A 25,601-nucleotide genomic window follows, 5' to 3' on the forward strand; every position below is an offset into this window, starting at 1 on the left:
CACATGCATCCAGAGAATGAGAAAGAGAGCTGAAGAGTATGGACCAGTGAAAGAAGAATCTATGCTGCTAGAGGCAAGTCTCTTTGGAAAGAGATGCCAATCCTTCACCCTCACCCTCACCCTCACCCTCACCTACCACTTTGAAAAAATTGATCCTATACTCCCTCAATTTCCTTTTTTGAACAAAGGAAGAAAGTTAAAAAAAATAATTATACCTCAGGACACTTAATTTGTATGCACTCGTGTGTGTGAAGTCATAGTTACACAAGGAATCAAGAAGAGGACAGCTTGGCCAGTGTTGCTCAGTGGTTGAGCACTGACCCATTAACCAGGAGGTCTTGGTTTACATCCCAGTCAGGGCACACACCCAGGTTTTGAGCTCAATCCCCAGTAGGAGGCATGCAGGAGGCAGTCAGTCAATGACCCTCTCATGATTGATGTTTCTCTCTCTCCCTCTTCCTTCCTCTCTGTGAAATCAGTAAAAACATAGTTTTAAAAAAAGAAAAAGTAAACTAGAAAAATTTATGGCAGAAAATGTCCTTGAAAACTGTATTCACTGCAGTGACTTATCAAGTCTATGATTATTTTGGGAAGATGTTTTATTGTAAGACGCAACAATTCTTTATCCTTTAAGTAAAGAAGTGCTGTCTCTAACAGCGCTCCACCTGAGGCAGTCTCAGGATCCAGCATGTCTTCAGAGGTGTGAACTGCGGAGCTGGCACACTCACCGAGCGTCAGACACTGTGCCTGTCCTCGGTGTTCACTATCTCTCCCTCACGCTTCCATGGTGCCTGAGTTTTTCAAAACAAGCCTGTCAGTGAGCAAAAGGTCGACCAAGTAAGGCATAGGCATGGAGCCAGGCATTCTGCAGGCGAGAGAGACAGACTCATTTTAGAACTGTTTATTTTTTAAAGGTCTTTCACAACCACATGACTCTTCATTTCCAGGTTCAGAGGAAACAATAAAAGCAAGATTTTAAAAACACATAATTACATGATCCCTTATTGTCCAAGGTTATAAATGTTTTTGTATTTCCCTAGTTTCTGCAATTGCTTCCTCTCTTAAAGGCTACTTTTCAAAGAGTAAAACTATGATTTTTTTTTACTAGTTTTCAAATACTAGAGGCCCAGTGCATGAATTCATGCACCGGTGGGGTTCCTCGGCCTTGCCTATGGGGATTGCCCTGAACTGGCTCTCTGACATCCCCCGTGGGGTCCTGGATTGAGAGAGGGCGGTTCTCAGTGATGCATCCCAGACTTGGGCTCCCTCCTCTCCGGGTCTGGGTGCTGGTGAAGCAGATTCGGGGTCGACAGTGCCTCAGCAGAAACCTAACCCACGACCGATTCTGTGAGGAATAGGGCTCTCCTCTATTGGTCGGAGTGTCTGCCCCTGGTGGTCATTCCGTGTCATAGCTACCAGGCAAACGGTCAGATGGTCGCTTAGGCTTTTAAATATATAGATAAAATAGGCACATGTCAAAAATTTTGTTTTAACTACTAATTAATGTGGGAACTAGAAAGATATTACAACTGATTCAAAGGAGAATCTGAAGAGCAGACATATACATATAGGCAACAAGGAATGCTGAAGTGAGTCTGCTAAAGATGCAAAGCTGTACAGCAAAACCATAGAACGAAAATGTATAATTGGAAACCATTTCTTTTACAGGGCAGCAATATATATGGGGTCACATTTGTACAAACAGGAATAACTGCATAAACCATCAGGCCTGTACAAATTGAATTCTCTCTCCAGAAAAAGGTAAACACCTGGTTACAAACTAAGCAGCAGATCCCCATAAAATCAGTTAACTTCAAAGCATTTACTAAGCAGTACCCAGCATTCCAACGAAAGGGTACCTGCAGAAAATGCAAAGCCCAGCCATGGGTCCAGAGGCTATGGTGTGACTGGAGCTCTAGAGCTAGGCAACCCTTCCAGGTCACAGAAAGCCACCAGGCAGAACCACGGGGGTTGACCTGGTGTGTCTGGCACAAAGGGGACATTTGAATGTGATTTCAGGCTAAGGGAGAGCAAGAGAGGGAAGTGCCATTAAATCAAAGGTACAATAACCTTTGCCGTTCCAAAGTCTTTAACAGTATCTCCTGATACCCCCAACTAATAAATAAGAAAGGTGAGAGACTATGTCCTAAATGTAGCACTTCACAGCACAAAAATTTAAATGCTGAAATACAATCTTTACAAAATTGCAGTATTTCTTTCCCATATTCATTCAGAAACATGTTCAGCCTAACAGAGAACACTTCTCTCTGATTCCCATGGAAAGCGTAAGTGTTTTTAGGTTTCTCTCTAGAAGGAAATATCTCTGCACTGAGTTCTGGGGAGTTTTGATAGCAAAGCATGACAAAACAAGAAGGTCACACAGGACTCCTAAGTCTGAACAAACTATGAACAAAAGACAATGAAGCAATGCACCCTAAGGCGAACCAAACTCTGTGACACAATCTGGGTCTCCTTACCATCCACCTGTTTTTCAGAGGGAGAGGGGGAAAGGGGCATGGGAGGAAAAGGGCTCGGGGAGGGGCGGGGGTGATGGGAAGATGAGGGTGGGAGAGAGGCTGAAAGAAAGGAAAAGGAGAAATAAATAAAAAGAGCCTGGGAGAAATATTCACAGGAGCTGCCACTTTGGCATCCATGGCCTAGCACCAGCGGGCTGCAGGGCACATTTCTGTGCTGTGAGAATACAAGTCAGTGAGCTGCACATGCACACTGCAGCCCAGGAACCTTTGGCTGGGGTAGAGGAAGAACAAATAGAGACAGAAATACCTCCCTCTAAATTGCTAAAAGCTTGAGCTGCTGGGTGCAGGAGAGGTGCAAGGAAACCACCCTGGGAACCCACCACTAGCACTAACCCTGGCTCCTGGCAAGCGGCCATCATATTCATGGAGCACGTGATGCCTGCTCTAGAGAGCAAGGCCAGCAGACAGGGAGTGGGCTCTCCCAGGGTTTCTGTGGGAGTTCCCCAGGCAGAAAATGCAAAGCCCAGCCATGGGTCCAGAGGCTATGGTGTGACTGGAGCTCTAGAGCTAGGCAACCCTTCCAGGTCACAGAAAGCCACCAGGCAGAACCACGGGGGTTGACCTGGTGTGTCTGGCACAAAGGGGACATTTGAATGTGATTTCAGGCTAAGGGAGAGCAAGAGAGGGAAGTGCCATTAAATCAAACAAAACAATAAGTATATAAATAAAAAAAAACAAGGATCATTTATAACATCCAGTTACTAAGGATTAGAGAAACTAGCTAAAAGGCTTTTTAGAATTATATGAAAATAAGAAGACAACCTAGCCTAGTGGGCCAGAAGGCATATAAAGGGTTAACTGAATGCAGACCTAACTTATAAAGCCTCTGGGTGACTGTGCTGCTGCTTTTACACTCTCTCCAGACTTACTGAGCAAACCACTCTCTGCAGCCAAAAATATTACTTTTAAACTCTTCAATTGGGGCCCAATTCCATGAGAACTCACAGAACGAGAACTTCTGTAGAGGTCCCCAAGCCTCTTGTAGAAAGGGCTGCTTCAAATACCCTGAGAAAAGAGGATGGTGCTATTCCAGCTCAAGAATTCACTGAAAAACCAGGAATTAAAGGAAAAAGTCAGAGAAAACCCTACCTATGTATTTACTTATTTATTTTAAAGGAACACTTCCACCCTTTCTATTTCAACTCTGAATCCCACTGATCAATTCTCTAAGTCTCCATTTCATGATGTGATGGAGTAAATATTACCCATAAATCTGGACCCTTACCCTCAGAGCAATGCAGGTTATGGTTTTAGCACGTTCTTAATAATACTATGTATCGCCAATAAAACCAGTCATGGATAGAGGTTACAATAAAGTTAGGTAGCATGAACAAAGAAAGCAATATTCAAGTGAGCACAGCAGCTGTTAACAAAACAAAGACACTGGAACTTAGTGAAGGCATGGAAGGAGAGCAGAAGAGACAACAGTGAAATGAGCAGCCAAGTTGTCAAGAGAAGTACGACCCCATTCTAATAATCTGTCCCATTCTGGGACTGAGAAATATGACTGGAGAGGACAGCATGCTGGTTTGCCTCTACCTTCTTGTGGTGCCGTCAACAAACAAACAAACAAACAGCCGAAACCGGTTTGGCTCAGTGGGTAGACTGTCAATCTGTGGACTGAAGGGTCCTGGGTTCAATTCAAGTCAAGGGCATGTACCTCGGTTGCAGGAAAATCCCCAGTAAGAGGCAGCTGATTGATGACTCTCATCAATGTTTCTAACTATCTCTCTCCCTTCCTCTCTGTAAAAAATCAATGAAATATATATTTTAAAAAACAACAACTTCCTTCTGCTTAAAAAACAAAACAAACAAACAAACAAACAAAACATCCTAACTCGCTGTGCACCAGAGAGAAGAACGGACACAGTGGGAATGGAGGAACCAAAAACAGACACTGTGACTCACCCGGCACTGCTCACACACGATGAAAGAGACGTGCAGGCCGCACAGGAGGGAATCAAAGTGCTGGCTGCAACCTGAGGAGTGGGAGCTCTTACCTCAGAACCATAATTGATTTGTTTGATTTACCAGAACAACAGTAAGCCACGCACCAACCCATTTTATTGCCTGTTTTACACTCTATATCTGCAGGAAATTGTATTTATTACAGAACAGGCTATGGGAAAAACAATAATAAATCCAAGATAAGCAACAGCCTTATATTTCACCGACATGCACATTTCACATTTTTGTATGCTGGTGAGGGAGTGGAGAGGGGATCAGGGAAAAACAGAACCCACTAATAATGAACCTGTGTGACATGGACCAGTCACCACAGAACCATCCTCCAAACCTTATCGGATGCACTTCCAAATGGGTCAAATTCTTAGTTGGTTTCACAATCCTTGGAATAACATGACCTGAAGGAAACTGGACGGACAATTAAGAAAGGAAGCAATGAGCAGGACTTGCAATACCTCACTTCCTTCACCTTGAAAAATTAGAACTAAAGGAAAATAGTAACTTCTTCAGGATTCAAATGACTAGATTGGCACCATGTTTTCCCTTAGTGTTACCCTGAAAACAGGTGCAGAAGATGCAGAAGAGCCAGGTTTAAAAAAACCTTAGCCAAAAGGTAGGGTTCACTCAGTTGGCATTAGACAGATGCTATTAATACGTCCCTTATGGAAAAACATCCAGTTACATTAGTGTGAAAAATCGTCTGTACTAACACAGAGAAAACAGAACCACAAGTTGGGAGCCATCGTAACATTTTTGAAAAGTCACAAAATTGTACTGAGCTCTCAGTATGGAAAGGGACAAAAGAGGCACAACTGGGACAGCAGAACCCAGTCAGAGAGCACACTCAGTAGCCAACACTGCCCAGCCCAGCCCTGGGAAAGCTGATGAATGACATGAAGAGCCTACTTGTTTCCTCACGCAGAGGTCAGTGTCTCACTTGCCAAAATAGGCAGTCATCCTGTCACTCCTGTGCTGGGATTGCTGCCACAGGAAGCCAGCCAGGGAGGTTTTGCACTTGTTAAGTTCTTATGAGGCATTTTAATGCCCTCTGACCCTTATCTGGTAAAGTCATTTTTAAAAATGCAAGAGAAGAGAGGCTCTGGTCTGGCAAGTAGCTTAGTTGACTGGCACATAGAGGCCCTTGCAAGAGTCAACCAATGAATGCATGAATAAGTGGAACAATAGGTGAATCAATCAATCTCTCTCTCTCTCTCTCTCTCTCTCTCTCTTTCTCTCTTTCTCTCTCTCTCTCTTTCTACCTCTCAATCAATCAATATATAAATTTTAAAATATGCAAGAGAAGAGATATGGTCAATAAGGTAGAAACTCAACTCTAAAAGGTGGAAGCCACTAAAATTAGAACAGCATTACTGGTTATTTGTCTCACAAACATGATAATCTATTCTATATAGCACATTTCTTGAGGGTGTTTAGGAGACAAAATATAAGGAGCTTATATACTGAGTGGGACAAAGGTAGGTTTACAGTTGTATCTACGTACTGAAAGCAGAGTTAATTCTTGTATTATTATTTATTTACAATTATTGTATGTGGAAGTGGATACAACTATAAGCCTACTTTGCCCCACACTGTATGTCCCCACCTGTCCCCACGGATGTGCATTGGCGTGGGGAGAGGTAGTATATAAATACCAGTTCACAGTCAATTATTTTGGCAGCACATTATATGTATACTGTGAGTTTAACAAAAACTTCCATTTATCATAACCTGAAACTAAGATGGGGGTCACGAAGGGAAAAGAATAACACAGTTAAAAATTACAAAAAGATTGAGAAACTTCTATGAAGCCCTAATATGTGTGTATTCCAAGGCCTTTACTCTAGATGTTTCTTCATCTAGCTGTAAACTATTTGCCTGCCTGACCCCATATGCCTACATGCCCCCAGACAGTAGCACCGCCAGCAGGCTTCAGGACATTGAAACCCATGCATCTCACTTCACCGGCACCAGGGTACCAAACACACTCAGCATGACACTGTGTCAGAAAGAAGGGAAGGTTGGGATGGGAAGAGAAAGCTCCTCTGTTTTAGAGGGCACCAAAAACAAAGAAAAAGGAAAGGAGAGCAAACCCTCAATCTGAGCTGAACAACATGTGATGAAGACAGACAAGGTCATTCTGACATCTATTTAAATGAAATAGCTTTTCACTTCCCACTTGCTCAAGTTTTTCTCTTTTATTTATGTGGTAACTGGGAGATAAGTAATTGGAATTTATTTTAAAATAACATAAAAAGCAAACTAAACCTTCGATATCCAGATATAAAGGAGAATAAAGATACACATGAAACTGAGCTAAAGATGGGTGTGGGGGCAACAAACAAACAAAAACCAAGAAGGAATATGAAGACAAGTTTCCTAAGATCCTGATAACAGGTGCAGAAGATGCAGAAGAGCCAAGTTTGCTACCAAAAAACAGACAGACAAACGTAAGAAAACACCAAAACACACTAAAGCAGGAGGCAGCGTAGATTCACAATGAACTCCACAGGCCCAAAGAGAGCACCTCCCGGCCCCTAGGATTCAATTAGCCTCTAGGAGACCCTAGACTAGAGTGTGAGCCTGCATAAGCTTTTGACCAGGTGTGTTTGGCCTAATGTAGATCACCATTGTGCTTCCCCAAATAGGTATTTGTAACTCTCCCCACAACCTGTAATTGAACAAGCAAAAAAATTATCCTTTGATTACCCCATCTTCACCAACAGAATGCTATTAAGGAAAATGTTGAGAATGATATTAGGGAAAATATTGTTAAGAATGCCACAGCAGGTATATATAGAATATATGTAAACAATAACTCAGCAAGGTAAGCCACAGAGAAAACAGGGCTGATAATACCATACCGTTGACAATGAACAGATACAACTTAGTCACCTGTGGCTCTAGAGCCATTAGCAACAGGTTTGTGGGGCTCTCCACTATGAAGAATGCACATCAATATTCCTCACTCATTAAAGAGAGATACAACTACTGTAGGCATCAGTGTTTAATCTGTAATCTGCAGTGACTGGCTACCGAGAAAAATAAGCTCAATAGAATTGCAGTGCTTAATAGGAACAGAGTACCACCACTACATCTAGGTAAGGGCGACATGGCCAGACAGACACATTCATGATATGCAATCACAGGGGACAAAAGGCAAAGCCTCAGCTAGCCTTGGTCGGAGAACAGAACAGGAAGACAATACACTCTCATTCATCACTGCTATGGGGAAGGCTGAGCTCTAGCAGCTTTTGTTTATAGTTGCTTTTACTTCTTGGTGCCCAAGGCGAGCTTCCTGAGTGTCCAAACTAAGATTTACTGGTCCTTCTTCTGTTACCACCCTTGGGCTATGTGGTCATCCCTCACATGACCTGAATCCCTTCTAACCATCAGTGACTACGGAAGTTGAAATGGATGGTGTGTCCTAGGAACTGAGGGTGAATTGATGAACCAACAGGCCTTTTCTGGGCAGCTTATCAAAATCAGCACCTCAACTGCTCTCCGTCTCCTTAGAGGAGTTGCCACGCCCTGACTTTGCTATTGTCTACCTTTCCCATGCGCTTGTAGGGACTTGATCAGTTTTGTGCATTGTTATATTCTCAGTGCCTAGACCAGTTCTAGGCACAGCAGGCACTGAAATACCTGCTAAATAAACAAATAAACCCCCTCACCTAGCAAAGGTATTATTTAGCCAAGAGATCCTAATCGTGCAAGGGTAGGGTCCTAATCACCAACCACTCATTTGGACACAGCCTTAAAGTATCTCGTGTTCTAGTCTTCCCAGCATCTACATCCATTAGCTCAAAGGATGCTCACACATTTTTCCCCCTTAGAGGCAACCCTAGGGGGGAAAAAAGTCATGAGGAAATAAATATCAATACCTAAACTTGTTCTAAAGCCTATACTCAGCCTTTTCCCACTAAGATTGCCTAGTCATAGTGAGGATTAAACAGGGATTTTAAAAAGAGGCAATTTTATTTTAATACAACAGGAAAAAAATATCTTCTAAGTAATAATAATTAAAAAATAGAAAAGCAACAGAATAGCCCAGGTGACAAGATAGGAGGTTGAATTTAAGCCCCAGTTGGAAGTCTGCTTTCTTCAGAATATTAAACAGAATCTCTATAGATGCTTAGGCAGCAGCCCTGGAGAAATTCAAATTCATTTTTTGCCTGAAAATGAACAAGCTACAGAAAATATGGAGCTGAAGTCCTTTGGTGAATCAGCAGCCAGGCTCTTGGCACCTCTGCGCCACACAGCTCTATTCAGGGACACAACTCACCCCAGATATGTCTGCGACCCGGTGGATAGGCACTTCCTTCTTGCTGTGCAATCCTTTGCCATTCTTAATAGCTCTGGAGAAGAAAAAACACAATTAAATACAAATCACAGTGAGAAGCGGTAGAAGGGTGGGAAGATGCTGGTGAGAAGAGGGGTCGTTCAAATGGAGGGGTCTATCACTCACTGCCCAAGTCACACTACACACGGCTGAGTAGTCAGCCAGTGTCTGCAAGAGTGCTTGTTGGAGGGAAATAGAAGCACGCTCTTCTAAACCCACTTATCAGTACTTGGCTGCTAGTTTCAGCTAACGGTGTGCCTGGTAATCAGAGAGCTCTCGGAACTTGTTTCCAAATTAGAGGCATTGTTCCAGACATAAAAGAAGAATAGTTGGAAGAGGAGACTCCTAAGAAACACAAGTAATAATGTTTCTTTCTGTGTTTAATCACATGAAACATTTAAAATGCAAAATATGTAGCTAGTGTTCCAATTCTAATGGAAATAAGTTCCTCCCAGGTAAAAGATAAGTTGCTCTGAATGAAGCAATATTGTATGGAAAAGCCACTTAACAGCAGAGGAGAGGTTAGCAATGGCTACATAAATGACAGGAAGCCTCATTTCAGTCTCAGTTGTAGTAATAGTAGCTTTAGCAGGAGCTCTGGGACTCGGCCACATATCTGACCCCTGGTTGGGTTGCTCTAATCTCCGACCTTTCATCCCCTAACCCCCTGAATGGTAACAGGGACTGAAGCCTTGAGCATCACTGGGTACGATCACTGATGTAACAATGAAGGACTGGTGAATGAAAGCTGATGGGTAAATAAGTCACTGCACTATCAGGTCAGACCCTCCTGTGTTCTGCCAGTTTGCAGACCCAAGCAGGGAACATTCCTGAGTTTAGAGAATGAGGAACAGAGATTCAGGGGTGGGCCCATTCTGTGGATTAGCCTTTTTACAGTTTCTAAATTGCAGAGAAAATGAAAACTGTCCAGACCAGGGTCAAATATATCAAACCCTCACACTAGAAACCACTCTTCTACATTCTTTTCACCCAGGCTCCCACGAAATGCCCAGCAATAGAGGACACCACTCTGCTGGGGGTACTTCCAGGCCCTGACTTTCTAAATCCAATTCACATAAACCAAATGAGGTGAGTGTTGCTCAACACAAGGTGGAACCGTCATATTTCTTACATATGTGGGCCAGTACCGTTCATCCCTCGGCCCTTCCTCCACAGGGGATCTGTCTCTCACTCAACTGACTTAAATGCCTTCTGTTCAGAAGCAAACACTTTCCTTACTATCTAGTTTTCATTCCATGATGAGGGTAAGGTATGAAAGCACAGAGTTAACAAAAAAAAAAAAAAAAAAAAAAAAAATCACACACTTACTCTGATCTGAACTGCTAACCGAAAGAAAGCATTTCAAAGTTCCTTGAATACCATGGCTCCCGCCTGAACCTGAAGCAAGGGCTCCTTCAGCTTTAGAAATTGCAAACAGGTCAGATTCTTCCTTTTACAATTTAGTCCAAGGACTGATCATTCAGGGAGCCTGTTCATGATAACAGACCGGGGCTGGCTCTCCAGGTCGGTCCCAGTCCTTTGGGATTTGTAAACTCACGGGAGAGGACTAGAGAGGATAGTTTCCATGGGAAACCACTGGCTGGAAGCCAACAACAGATCTAACTCATCCTCTGCCACCAACAGGCTCTCCCTCTCCCCATTCTGCCACCTTCACCTCGAGGAGCAGAACAAGGCCTCTGGAGGCAAGGCAAGCACGCAGCCACCTGACTGCAACTCACCTCCTTCAAGGAGAGGCCCGCTACGTCCAAAAATGCCCCCAGCCCTATCTCCTTCTAGCAACAAGGACGACTGAAACAAATGGACCTGCCCTAGACACAGACAGTTCATGTGAGAGCACTGAACTCTGGCCTTTCCTGGGAGCCGGAAAGCATTTTGTACAGTCTGAGAGGAAAGAACTGGGCCTGAGCAGTAAGTTAGAAAACAGGTTCGAGGCAAAGGATTTGTTCTGTGACCCCAGGGTAGCTCTGTGTCTCAAGCACAAATCTAGGACTTAGCCAAGATTCAGCATGCCACTCGAGAAAAAAAATAATACCCCAAGCAAAAAAACATGGATTACAGTGTGCAGAAGACATTTAAACACAAACAAACCAGACTTCTTTAAAATTAATTCTTGAAAAGAAAACCTTGTTCCTAAAAAGGATATTATCAGACATCTTATTTACATTCAGGCATTAATTTTGGAGAAACCTTCAGAAACTTAATCTTTTCATGCTTATGACAGCTAAATTAGATCAATCTCAAGTACATTCAAGAGGCAGCAAGAAAGTAGTATTATAACATCATATACCACCCAGCCATGGCTCAGTGGTTAAGCGCTGACCTATGAACCAGGCGGTCACGGTTGGATTCCCAATCCGGGCACATATGCCTGGGTTGCAGGTTTCGGGCTTGATGCCCAGTGGGGGACAGGCAGGAAGCAGCCAATCAATGCTTCTCTCTCATCAATGGATGTTTCTATCTCTCTCCCTTTCCCTTTTATGAGTTCAATAAAAATATATTTAAAAAAAATAAGATCGCATAGAAACAGTTCTCACTGCTGTTAACAAAATAGAGGCAACACTGAAAGTTAATGATTTGTAAATACTAAGTACAAATAATCCCACCAACAGTGTGATACACTGGACTCGGGCTGCCAAACGAGAGGGCTCGGAGAAATGAGCTAAATGGTTATATAATTCTGCTTGAGTCTCCTGCCCTGCGCCAGGGTTGCTTCAGTTCTTGTCCCCGTGCTGCTGCAGAAATAAGCTGGTGAGCCATCTCCAGAAAGCCTCCCTCAGCCTGACACCAGCCTAATAATGCCTCAGCAGGGGAGTGCTGGGGGAAGTGCCCAGTGTAGTATCTCAAACAGGAAAGGAGCAAACACCAAGAGTGGCAGGCTCGCCACAGTTCTTTCCAAAGGGGACACAATACACCTTTGTTCCAGGGCTATACAGCTATAGGACAGGACTCCCCTAACAGTTGGATGGATGGTAAATAAAGTCAAGACCCGCGCGTCTTATATAACCTAATTCCTTTGCGATGGGTTTGGGGAGCACTGTCTTTGAATCATGGGAGGGGAGTCAGCGAGCAGGTCTGCTCCCACTGAAACCTGCTCCACAGAGCAAACGCCAATGCCCCTCCTGCATCCCCTCTCCCCACAGGCTGCAGCCATAGCTCAACATCCCTTTTCATTAGGCAAGGCATGAAACTCCTGACTTCTAAACTTCTCCTGCTGCGTCTGCTTAATAGCTGCTTTCTCACAAAGGCAGGCTGTGCTCCGGCCAGCCAGGAGGAAGGAAGCAGTGGGGCAGAGCACAGCTTGCCCCTCGCAGAACCTTAGTCTCCAAGAAGCTGCTGTGTGCAAAGATGGCAGAGACCGGCGATGTCAACAATGGACAGAAATCACCACCAGCCAGGAGACGTGAGTATACATCCACATTCATGCAAAGGGGTAAAGGTCAGAAGAGAAATAAAAACCCAGCTTCCCAGGTTGCTTCTGGAAGCTTTTCGAAGCTGCGGTGTGGGAGCAGAATCCCATTCCAATCATTAGAAACACGCTTCTCCCTTTAAACAGCAAAGTTTAAAATTCTCACACGAGAGGCTCCTGCTTCCCCACTAGACAATAAAACCATCAACTGTTAAAACAAGATTACCCCCACTGACTGAGCACAACAGGATTAGCATCTCAGCACATTTTATGCAAAGGAAAAAGAGTTTGCTTTTAGGTTCCGGGGTCCCTATCTCAGACAGAAAAACCTACAGACCAAGACCAACCCTCTCCAAGCACCACTGACACATAACAGTTTGTAAGATCACAAAGAAAGTCCAAGACTCTATGGTTAGATGCAACATAACACCAACCGTAAAAGAGCTGCCACGGTAGGAATTATTCACCTGGGAACTACGTGAGCTGCACATTTAGCTGAAGTATCTACAAACTATCCTAAAATGGTAAAAGTATATATCTGAATTTTTCTGGGGAATAGGAGCTTCCAACAGTTTCACAGAAAGAAATGCTTTCATATATAAAATCTATTTAAAGGAAATAAAGTGGTGGAAAGCAGAATGGCCTACAACAGAGAACTGGCAGGGAAACGATGTGGCAAGGGAAGCTATGGAGCGGAAAGACATGAGGAGATCCTGAATTCTTAAGTTTCCCTTAAACAATGCTCTCTTGGTAACCAGGGACCAAAAAGTCCCATAACTCTGCTTCTGCTTAATCCATCATCCGATACTTTCTTCCCTCCTAGGTGAACTCACGTGGCCCTTCTGTTTCCCTATTGGGCCAGTACCTCACCAATTTATTCCAAGATAACATCCAGAATACTTTAACTAAATTCACTCAGTTTCGTTTGACACTGCACACTACTTTGATTCAGCACTGTGTTCCACTGCTGCATGGCTTCTCATAAAAATCTGTTTCATCCTTTTGCTCCCTATTTCCACCCAGAACAAAGACCCCCAGCCTGTGACATCAAGTGGAAATTAAAATGCTTAGCTTTTTAGGGCCTCTACCCTGCAGCCCCAGTTTATATCTTCACATGTTTTCTGCATTAATCCTTCTCATGCAATTAAGCCCATTTTCTCCAGGTCTCTACACAAAAATTATTCATTATGTGTGCTCTTCCAGGTCCAAAGTATAGAATAAAGAGTTACAACTTAGAGCTATAGCAACACAATTATCATCCCAATCGTAACACAATGATCACATCAGGAATTCTTAACCTGGGGTCCTAGGAAAGCTGAAGTTTATATACTGGGAGTATTTACAGATGACTTTGAAATGGTAGTGAAATTATATAAATATTCATATGGGGGGGGAGGTGAGACAGGCTCAGTTCAGCAGGTAATTATAAGCTGCAATATACTGCTTTCAAAGTGCATCAAGTGTTCATCTTTATTTCCATAGCTAGAATTCAGGCCTTTTGAGGGTTAGGATTCAGTCCTTGATGCTTGTTACCATATTTAACACAGAACTATGTTCAAATAGTTATATAAACCCAGAACCATCTAGTTCAATTATTGTGTGCCTAGCAAAGCTGAACAAATGACTGGTGACTGACTAATGCAGAACGCTGAGAATATTTCAAACTGGAGACATGGACAATGCCAAAGTGACCGCAGGCTAAAGAGTGAGGTACCTGGCTCTCCTGCATGCATTGAGGGCATGCTCCCGTTCTTAGGCATATGGTTTTTACTACCTGGAATGGTACAGGGCAGAAGAGCCTGGCCTCTGAGCAGAAGCAGAAGTGCACCAAGAACCAAGGCATCAGCTTACAGCCCTTAGCAAGCCTAGCAACAATCTGAACGGCAGTGAGTCGCAGCTAAGCTCTGGCCACCATAAACAGTGAAACAGTAAAGCATCCGAAACCGGTTTGGCTTGGGGGATAGAGCCTGTGGACTGAAAGATCCTGGGTTCGATTCCGGTCAAGGGCATGTACCTTGGTTGTGGGCACATCCCCAGTGGGGGGTTTGCAAGATGATTCTCTCTCATCAATGTTTCTAATTCTCTATCTCTCTCTCTTCCTCTCTGTAAAAAATCAATTTTATATATATATATATATATATATATATATATTCTATATATATTCAATATATATATTCTATATATATATATATATATATATATTTTTTTTTTTTTTTTAAAGGAACAGTAAAGCAGAACCAAGTGGCAGGTTTATATGAAAGTCCTAAAGTAGATAATACAGGAAACGCTGGAAAGCAGGACCAAGAGTGAGTCACTTCCACAGTACCTCTCACTGTGTTTCAGATCACATTGACGAATACAATGTTTCAGCATGAAGCAAATACAGATACCAATGAAATATAACAGCAATAAACAATTCCTTTGGCTTCTCTACTGGCTCTTGGAGGAAGCAACAGGGTCCTGACACTCAGAAAATAAGATACAGAGCAGGCACAAGTGCAGAATGGTGCAGTGGGGGCACTAAGATTATTCAATGAAATCAGAATTACTGATAAGAGGAGAGATGGAGCAAAGGCAGACTGGAAATGAGGAAACTGAGTCCCACAGTCAAGAAGAAGTGGGAAGACTAATGACTCAGTAGGCATTACGAGGCAGGGGAGCAAATAACCAAGACATCTAGGCCATCATTTCATCTAAAATTAATATAAGGAGAAGTGAAGACATATGCTATTGTGCCAGGCATGACAACAGACCTGCAGTGCTTAGTAAGAGAGAGGAGGAAAAACTGAGCCCTGTGGCAAAGAACCACCAGAGAAAAGACATCCCAGTGCCAAATTGATGAGAAATACAAGCAAATGAACTCTATGGCCCCATTAGGACCACAGGACGATTAGTTCTTGGTCAATAACAGTCTAAAGTCTGCTGGAAAAGAAAAGGCCTCAGAAAGGTGAGATCAGATGTACTGATCGCTTAAACTGCCTCAATGACACTGCTTTCATATTTCATACCTTGATAACAAAGGCAATAAATAGCCATCAGAAAAAAGATTGGCATAACAATAATTCATTCCAAGACAAAAGCATCATTACCATAATTTCTAAAAGCTTATATACACACTAGAGGCCTGGTGCATGAAATTCATGCACTTGGTGGAGAGGCCTCGGCCTGGCCCTGCGCCCTCTTGCAGTCCAAAAGCTCTGGGGGATGTCTGCCTGACAGTTTAGGTCCACTAAGGCCATTAGTTGGACATACTTAGCATTGCCATGGAGGTGGAAGAGTCTCCCACCACTGCCGCTGTGCTCACCAGCCGTGAGCACAGCTTCTGGCTAAGCGGTGCTCCCCCCGTAGGAGCACACTGACCACAAGGGGGCAGCTCCTATGTTGAGTGTCTGCCCCTTGGTCGTCAGTGCGCATCATAGTGACTGGTCATTCCACAATTCAGTCATTTACATATTAGCCTTTTATTAATAGGATGCCCACACACTCAGAGGTGGGAAGTGACCCAGTAATCAGGGGGATGTAATGCCTTCATGACACCTCTGCTACTGCCACTGCCGGCAGTGCAAGCCTCGGCCAGCCCCGCTTGGCTGAGCCTCAGTCAGTGGGGGGTGCAGGAGGATGTGAGGCCGCTGGCAGGGCTGAGGGCACTCTGGTGGCAGGAGCGCAGAGTGGCCAGCCTCAGCTGAGGAATGGAGGATACTCTCAACAACATGAGTTATAACTTCCAATTTATTGGACACCACAGTCAGGCTCCAGCTTCAGGGTAGGGAGTAAAAGAGGGATGGGCAGCTCGTTGGAGGCGCCTGGGTGAGCTGTCAGTCAGTGGGGGGTGCAGGAGGACCTGAGAACTCTGGCGGGGCTGAGGGGACTCCAGTGGCAGGCGTGTAGAGGGGCCAGAGCCCCTCTCCCCCAATGTGACGGCTTGATGTTCAATTGGCATATTACCTCTTCATAACATAGGACAACACTCCTAATATTATAAATAATACTATGAGGAATGACTTATAAATAAACTGTTGGGTGCCTCACTAATTACCCTTTCTCAGAAGTGCAAGTGCTGTGTCATAGGACAGCAAAGCACTATTGTTTTCCATTTCCAGATAGACAGAACACGCCTTGCCTTGTGGATTCTATTTGTGGATAACTCTTTGATTTAGGTGCTCCTTCCTCATGACACTCAGATATCCACTTACATCTCCATTCTTACACAACTATATTTGCAATTTTTCATTTGCTCCTTCAAATCTCCTTTAGACTGTGTGTTGTTTGTGTTTTGTTTTTTTTTGTTTTTGTTTTTTTTTATCACAATGTACCTGATAATATATTTGTTTCTGTAACATAAACAAATCAGAGAAAATGTTAATGTCTCTTTTTTACTGAGCGAAAAGTAGCAGATTCTTAGGTCGGAAAATGATTTTTCCAATGTAAGCTACAGTTACTGGGACCTGTTGGGGAAAAGTCCATGACATCCACCAGAGATCTAGATCTAGATCTCTGAACTTGATGCAGACAGAGGCAAAAGGAATGGGAAGTACTCCATCTCAACTTCTGGGCCCAGACCTGGAGAGGGAAGTTGGGGCAACTTAGGATAAAACGAGATGCAAGAAAAGTATATGCAAAAAATAATGCATTTAAAAGAAAGCTATGAAGCGGATTTCCCCTTCACCAGTAGCTATAAAATTCTGTTCATGCATTGATGTATCAGTGATTAATTGTTCAAACTATAGTCCTCCTGAGAGGTTTCCAAGACTTAGAGTAAAGCAGGATAGAGACATCTGTGGATACTAAGCCCGCGGACCTACTCAGCCACCGCACACCGCAAGCAAAGCCACTCTCAAGCACTGGTCACGGCGCCTCTAAAGGAACTGACAAAAGCCATGAATGCAGGATATGAAGAAGGGGACAGAGACAAGAGTCAAAGGGAATAAAGAGCTGTTTGACTAACTTGGTGGGAACAGGATGCTGCAACTACAGGAAAGGCACTACTAGGATCGACACAACAAAGAAATCCAAAGCCTGTTATTCCATGCCTTGCTCTTTATTACTTACAAACGTGATTGTAATTCACAGTGCAATAAGATCATTAAGTTGCCACAGAAGGACACATATTTTGATTTGTTTCATGGCGGTCAGGAATTGTTTAGGGCAGTGGTTCTCAGGTCGCAGGTGCACCTGACGGATGTGGTAAAAGAGACTGTTGGGACTCAAGTCCAGAGTTTCTGGTTCAGTAAGTCTGAGGCGGGGGAGTTTTGGAGGAACCTTAGAATTCTCATTTCTAATAAGTTCCCAGGTGCCATTAACATTGCTGGTCTGAGGACCATACTTTGAGAATGACTTGGTTTAGGGAGTCAAGTTATAAGACATTCCAAAAGGTCAGTAGTCAAGTGTTATCAATCCATTGTTACAAATTATTTTGGATTAAAATTATATTCCCATTTGATCATCTTCAAATGTATTTTGAAATATACATTGAAACTTCAAATATTTAGGAGTTGTGTGAAAGAAGCAAGAGCCATCTAGCCAAGAGAACAGTGAGATGGGAGAGAATAGACAAGCTGTTGTGGACAGATAAATGATCATGGCTGAACTGAGATGGGATGGGACGGGATGGAGTGGGATGGGGTGGGGTGGAGGGAGGCTGACAAACAGAATTATGTAGGATGGATATTCTAGAATGACTTCCTCCAAACTAATATAACAAGTTTAGATTAATGACCACAGAAAAGACTGGACAGAGATATCTATTTCTTACAATGAGTTCATTATTTGACCATGAGCTGACAGAACCACTCACAGCTTTGTGTATAAAAACAAAACAAAAAAAAAAAACAAATAGGTTCCAACTTTATCCCAAACTCCTTACACTAGTCGGCAAGGTGAGTCTCACAACTTGAGTTCTTTCAGCAGGAACTGGGGGTAGCACAGGAAGGGAAGGGTAACATGAAGAGTGAACAGATCCTCTTAATATCCTGAAGGAGAAAACTATTTGGAAACAGAGACATTAGACAGCTCTCTACAAGTGGCCATTTGTGCTGCCTTAAATGCAGATTGATTACTGCTATTTGGGATGTTGAGTGCATCATCTTTTCTGAAGAAAGGGAAAAGCTCAATTTCCCCACATTCAGCTGTGTCGTCAAATCACTTCCCTACACCACTTCTTTTAATGCATTTTCCTGTTATCACAGACTCTTGCAATAGCTTATCTACCCTACACCCCAACAGCGAAGCCACACACACTGACACATGCTGCATAACATTAGCAACCTCATGTCCATGACACCTAACTGCAAGTCCAAAATGTAGTGGGGTGTGCACTCCTGGTTAAAGAAGAAGGGAAGCCATCAGGATACTGAAGAGAAGGAACAGCCTCCTTCCTCTGCACTGGCTTCCGACATGCACTGGCAGGATGCAGTGCAAGTGCTGAATAGGACAGAAGAAAACTGGCCCAACTCCAGCTCTCGATGAAGCTCAGGCTAAAAACCCAACCCTTCCCTGGAGGGACAGGAATCTGCAACTGCGCAGAGAGAAAAGCTTCAATCCAAGCTCTGTTTATAACAGTATCTGGTAAGGATCTCGTTTTAAACAAAAATAAATTTCATTTGTTGAGGTCATTAGATTGAATGTGAGAATTCCTGGATTATTTAAAGCTGTGTCATTGAACTATTGAGAAGATAAGTACACAGGCTGGATAGAGAAGCTGAATTTCAGAGAGATGTTCTCATGAGAAAATTTAATAAAAAAGATGGAATAAAAAAGATGTACGGCAGGCAGCATTAATAACACAGAGGGAGAGAGAGGAGGGGCTCAGAAAACAGGTAAGAAAATAGAAGAAATAGGGAAAATAGCAATATCTAGAGGCGCTATTGAAGTTATTTAATGCCTGTCTCTCTGAGATTGCGTGCTTTGCAAGGCTTGAGTCCATTACCTTTTTTTCCACCACTATTATCCCCACTGCCTGGGCCCCAGGATACACTCATGGAAATGAGAAGAAAGAAAAGAAAAAAATGAAAAGCCATCACACGGAAAATAAACTAGCCTTGAATAACTGCTCCCCATAAAGGAATGATTTGTTTTCTTGGAGAACTGGTTAACCCATGTAATCTATACATGGTGATAAGATATATTAGATATAAAAATTTTAAATGCACACTCAAATTCAACACAAATTTTCTCACTGGATTGGTATGCAGATGAAACTTGCTTCTTATTAAGATATTTAACAAATCAGGACTATGAAACCAGAAGTACTAAACTCTTCCATTTTTCCATTTAAGAATCCTAAAGTCAAAGTTTTTAACTTTGCAACAGAAAGTGCGGGTGAAAGAGTCTTCACCTTACATTCATAACCAATACTGTAAATGTCAGTTAGATTATAGATACCAAGAGGAAGGATTCTATCAAAAAGTGTTATACTTTTAAAGCACAGGTGTTTTTTTCCCCCATCTATTGAAATTTTGAGGGAAAATTTTCTATAAATCAGAAAACATGGTAGCTGCTGTGGCTAAATAAAGAACGGGAGGCCAAGAGCACTTCTTTCCCAGTGGTACTGAAAGCACTTCAGTGCCAATGCAACACACATTCACAAGTCACTGCTACAAAGGCATGGAAATTACATCGCCACGGGAGATTCTTACTTACAACAATTTGATAAGACTTTAATCAAGGACTGGTTTTGATGGGGTTTGGAGACTTAGAAGTCAGCAAGGCAGGAGCACTAGTTGGTTTTTAATTTTTTGAAGAAAGGAGGTGCTGCCCTATCCGGTTTGGCTCAGTGGAGAGCCTGGGTTTGGGGATAGATCCTAAGTGGGGGGGCATTCAGGAGGCAGCCGATCAATGGTTCTCTCTCATCGTTGATGTTTCTCTCCTTCTCCCTTCCTCTCTGAAATCAATAAAAATATATTTTCTAAAAAAATAAAAAATAATAGCAAGGTTTGCTCAATCAGAAAATAGCCCCTGTGAAGGCCTAGGAAGAGAAGGAAGAGACAAGGCAGAGCAGAGAGGGGCAGGCTCATGCTTGCTTCTCAAAGATGGAAGACAACACCACAGTTTTCTTAATCTGCAGTATTCTGGGCCAGAAATAGAAAACACACAAGAGAGAGTCTAGCCTGCCCTTTTCTCTTCTTAGGCGATAACCCTAGACTCATTATACACATCCAGAATGAATTGAAATTCATTTAAATTGGCTCAGACACAGCAGACTGTTTAAAACAATTGCTTTCCCACAGTCAAACGAAGGCAACATATTCTTTTTTGAATATATATACACCTTATCTTAATATCACAAAATCTTAGCAGTAGGGGGTGCCTTAAAGAAATAAAGCCCCCACCCTGGGCAGCTTGCTCAGTGGTTAGAGCGTCAACCCGAGGAGGGTTCAATTCCTGGTCAAGGGCATATACCTCGGTTACAGGTCAATCCTGTCCTGGTCAGGGCTCCAGCGTGAAGCAACCAATAGATGTGTCTCTCACGTCAATGTTTTTTTTTGTTTTTGTTTTTTTTTCCCTCTCTCTCTCTCCCCATCCCTTCCACTCTCTCTAAAAATAAATGGAACAAACATCCTACTCCTCCGGTCAGGATTACAAAAAAAGAAAAAGCAAGCCCCAGCCCTGGCTGGTGAGGCTCAGTTGGTTGGGCATGTCATGTGCATCAAAGGTTGCAGGTGTGGTTCCTGGTCAGGGCACATGCCTGGGCAGTGGGATCAATCCCCAGCAGGAGATGCGCAGGAGGCAGTCAATAGATGTTCCGCTCGCACACTGATGTTTCTTTCTCTCTCCTTCAGCCTTCCTTCCTCTCTAAGTATCAATAAAAATATCTTAAAAATAAAATAAAGAAAACCCTAACTTCTGAACTTACAGAAACGTCTGGGTTTTGCTGCAATGAGTGGCAGAGGCTAACGGTTTCTAGGAGATCTTAAAGTAAGACATTTTTAAATACAGTTAAAGGTAAAGAATGCACACGGATAAAATATTCTCCAGGTACGGATGTCCAAGGAAAACAAGGCACACAGCATCATTCCAAGCATCACCAGCTCATCTTCAGTGTCCATCAGAAGCTCAACAAAAGCCAACTTGGAAGACCTCTCCTCTAGCATGCTAAGGAAATTCACATTCTAGCCTGTTTAAATCATACTGGATGTGTTATATCAAGTATGCAGAATAGAGTATATAAACACTTTAGAAAATAAGAAAGGTCCCTCTAATGACTCAGTAGCTTGGAAATCCATCAGAAGAATATGAGAGATGCTCTGAAGGATTAAAAAGCTCGCCTTCAGTTGAGACTACTCATCAAGACTAGAAATGCAGCAGGCCAGCCAACTGAGACATACTGCAATTAACCAAGAATTGGAAATGTTGGAAAATCAATGCGCAGAGTAAAAAATTAGCATGGTGCAGAATAGAAATGATGTGTCACACTCTCAAAGGAGCCCCAATAACGTCTCTAAAGAGAAGAACCAAGATCAGGAGTATGACCAAGAAATGTGGATTAGCTTCTCCTAAGTTTTTTTTAATTAAAAATCAGAAGGACACACACTAGAGCTCTCAGAACCCTGGACAAAGTCAAGGGCTTTCGCCGAAACCAATTTGGCTCAATAAATAGAGCGTCGGCTTGGGGACTGAAGGGTCCCGGGTTCAATTGTCAAGGGCATGTACCTTGGTTGTGGGCATATCTCCAGTAGGGGGTGTGCAAGAGGCAGCTGATCGATGACTCTCTCTCATCGATGTTTCTAACTCTCTATCCGTCTCCCTTCCTCTCTGTACAAAATCAATAAGATATATATTAAAAATCCTTAAAAAAAAAAAAAAAGTCAAGGGATTTCAATGGAGCCCAGGAGAGTACATACAAAAATGCCAAACCTTATCTTGCCAGGACACAGGTAATGAGGGAGAGGCAGATAATAGACAACTGAACTGGAAAAGAAGGTCTGCACGGTGGGAACTAGGGGCTTATTTATCCTTTAACACGTTAAGCGCCCAGCCTGTCTTGTCTTTCGGACGGAAAGTACAGTGTGAGTCACCGGTGACTGACTGGGTGCTTAACGTGTTAAACAAAGAAAGATGTGGCTTCCTCTAAACAGGCTAGAATGTGCATTTGAGGCATCACGAGGGTATCCCAGAAGCAGACAGACATTTGTATGAAGGAGCCTGGAAGGGTCAGCAAACTGAACAGAGCTGTTGAGGTGGTCTGAGCGTGTTTCTGGCAGGCAGGTGAATATGCTTGAAAGCAACAGGCAAGCTAGAAATTGGTATTCTTCTCTTTGGTTTCACCTGGTCTCCCAATGGGCGCATAAGGCAACACTCCCTGAGCTCCCATCAGATGATCTGAGAAAGGCTGGCAGATCATTCCACCCCCCTCTGCAGAGGAAGCGGCAGCTGCAGAGCCCCGAGGAAGCTCATCAGCTCAGCTCCTGGGCAGGCAGGTCCACTGACTCGAGAAGTCAGACCCTTTAACAGGCTGCCCTTTCCATAGCTTACAAGGTTTCTCTAAAAGGTTTAATGGCCGAGCAATGCTGTGGAAAGTAAAGCAATAGAAGAGCTCTGTGCACCATGCTGATATCATTGGTGATAACCAGAAAAAAAAACAGGGATGGGGGGGTCAGAGACAAAGAAACCTGTTGGAATCAACACCCCTGTGGGGAGGGCCTAACAAACCACTTTTTACTGAACGAATTCCAGTAAAAAAAACACAGCAGATGCACTTCATTTGGCCTCTGCTAAAGCTTTAGACACAGTACCTCAAGAAGTTTATTTGGGAAATTAATTCAAATTAGCTTGGTTCAGCATGTAATCACTGAAGATTAATAAGTGGCTGAAGGATGATAAACAAAGACACTTAAGTGAAAGTTCACGCAGTCAGAGACTTGGGGTCAACATCGAAGCCATTCTTGTCAGGAGTTCTACTCAAGGCCCTGGAGGATATAAACAACTCTCAAGTGAGATCTGCAGAGGATGTTAAGCTGGGAGACAGAGGAAGCCCACTGACAGGGGCATAAAATTATAAGGCAGGGTTCAAATGGAAAAAATATAGTTAATCTATCTTGGGGAAAACGACCCTAAACTCCCATAATACTCCACAGACAGGCAGGATAAGGGGCAGAAGCAGCATGTAAAAAGAGCTTTGACATGCTGTAACGCGACAGAAGCAAGTAAGAATGCTAAGGGAGCCGAAACCAGTTTGGCTCAGTGGTAGAGCGTCAGTCTGCGGACTGAAAGGTCCCAGGTTCGATTCCGGTCAAAGGCATGTACGTTGGTTGCTGGCTCATCCTTGGTGGGGGGTGTGCAAGAGGCAGCTGGTCGATGTTTCTCTCTCATCGACATTTCTAGCTCTCTATCTCTCTCCCTTCCTCTCTGTAAAAAAAATCAATAAAATATATTTAAAAAAAAAAAAAAAGAATGCTAAGGGAACGCGAGGAGTGTGTCATGAAGAATGGAATGCTGTATACTTCAGGCAAACAAAAACAGAGCACCAGGACATAGGTGATCTTGAAGTGAGCCAACTTTATCATTTAAAAGGTGGAGGGGGTACATTCTGCACTGAACATACGTTTTAATGGCTACAAAACCATCATTTTTATCTGGCGGGTGTTCCAGTCTTTCTCAGATCTTAAGTCATCTCGCTGGGGGTGAGCATCTAGAAGGTGGCTCCGGGCTGCCGTTCTGAGGCTCACTGACAACACTGCCCCAAAGGAAAACTCACAGTTCATGCTGGCCATTTGTCCTACATCTTTGCCTCAGAGCAATGCCTCACAGGCTTGGGGAAGTAGTCAATTTCTCTCCATTTACTCAACCTGCAACAGTGCCCTGACCCTGAAGCCAGTTTTTCCACCATCTGTCTGAAAGCAATGGCCCAACACAATTATCTCCAGGCAGCTCACTGCTTTAGCAGGCAGGCACCTTGTTACATTCCTTCAGCTCAAAATGACTACTGGACTAAAGAGGCTCTTTTCTTTTTAAAGCCTAAAACCTAAGAAATTCATTCTTTATGCATACTCATTAAACAGGATAGCACAACACAGCTACTTCAAACAGCATAGAGGGAGAGCTTGTGTGGCCTCACATTCCAAAGCAGCTATGCAAAGTGTTTTCATGCTCACCTGCTGATCAGAATTAAATCTCCATTGTGGCAGAGGAAACCCAGGGGAGAAAATAGGACTCTAGGATCCCACTGTACTGTTAAGTGTTCCTGCTTCTCTGGGAATGCATAACCTGTTTTTCAAGTTACCACCAGACCAAGCTGAGCTCACCCACACAGATTCACCACCCAAATCCCACCTTAACTGGAGTCTAATCATTGTCCATTTTCTAGAGTAACTAGATCATTAAATAGTACTTAGGAGATGTGAAGCCACATTTCCTTCGATGGGTTCTTTCAGCCCCGATGACTTAGTGATAACATGGGCAGGAAGAGAAAAATGAGGAAGCGAGGAAGAATGAAAGAAACACCATTTACGGATTCTCTATCGTATTATTTTACAGTTGCCATTCATCTGCCTTAAATGAACAAAGATACTGGTATTTTCACTGAACATTTTGTGCTTAAGAATTAGGTCCTAGACTGAGCCCATTGGGGAAAATCCACAAGAAAGAATCCAAAAAGCTGCATCAGTTTGACTGGCTGATTTCTGAGCTGACATCCCGTGTGACATTCTACAGATGCTCTATCCATCAGGATGTGCCATGGTATGAGAGGTAAATGTCACATATCAGGGCAACGTTCTGGGCCAAAGAGCAAGAGAAGCGATCTCAATGACAAATTCTGAAGTGTAATAACAATGTGACCAAACTCACTCCTCCTCTAACTATGGAGCATAACCTGGCAGTAACTAAACTTCTAAAACTAAAGTACGAGGTCCCAGAACTATGGCCGAGGGAGCCAAGCACCTGCTTTACCCCGAAACAGTGGACGTGCTTTGGACGAGCCCAAGCAGTCTACTGAGCTATCCAAATCAGCTCAGCAACAGTATCCCAGATCTTGCTCTGTTTCCTGGGAAGTCTGGGTCTCCCTCAACAACCAGCACCACCAGTGACAGCCGTCTCAGTGAGTGAAAAAGCCTTGAAGAATGTCGATGGTAGGAAATATTGCTGAGCAGCATGCATGTCCTTGGGGCAACCAGCCACAGGGATGAAGGACAAAAGTAAAATGTCACAGGCTTCTCAAATGCTTTCCTGCCAGCTGTCAGAAGGGTGAAAGCAGAACTCATTTCCTAATATATGTTTTTATTTCCTTTGTACATGACAAAAGGTCTGGAGGTGTTAATGGGAGGGGCTAGGGAGCAGAGGCCTCTGGAGGTAAGAACCAGAGGCAAATGTCCTGCCCACGTAAGCAGCATTAGTCCCA

General features: G+C 43.3%; 1 protein-coding gene across 1 annotated transcript in view; it reads right to left on the reverse strand.

The window, feature by feature from the left end:
• The window catches only part of SND1 (staphylococcal nuclease and tudor domain containing 1), a 442,357-nt gene that overhangs the window by 173,224 nt on the left and 243,532 nt on the right, over positions 1-25,601 (reverse strand). The window contains exon 14 of the mRNA XM_084897634.1: positions 8,785-8,857. Within this exon, the coding sequence (XP_084753760.1) occupies positions 8,785-8,857 (73 nt within the window). The remainder of the gene's footprint in view (positions 1-8,784; positions 8,858-25,601) is intronic.

Source organism: Pipistrellus hanaki, assembly GCF_964339955.1.
Source record: "Pipistrellus hanaki genome assembly, chromosome: 10".
In the NCBI taxonomy this organism is placed as follows: domain Eukaryota; kingdom Metazoa; phylum Chordata; class Mammalia; order Chiroptera; family Vespertilionidae; genus Pipistrellus; species Pipistrellus hanaki.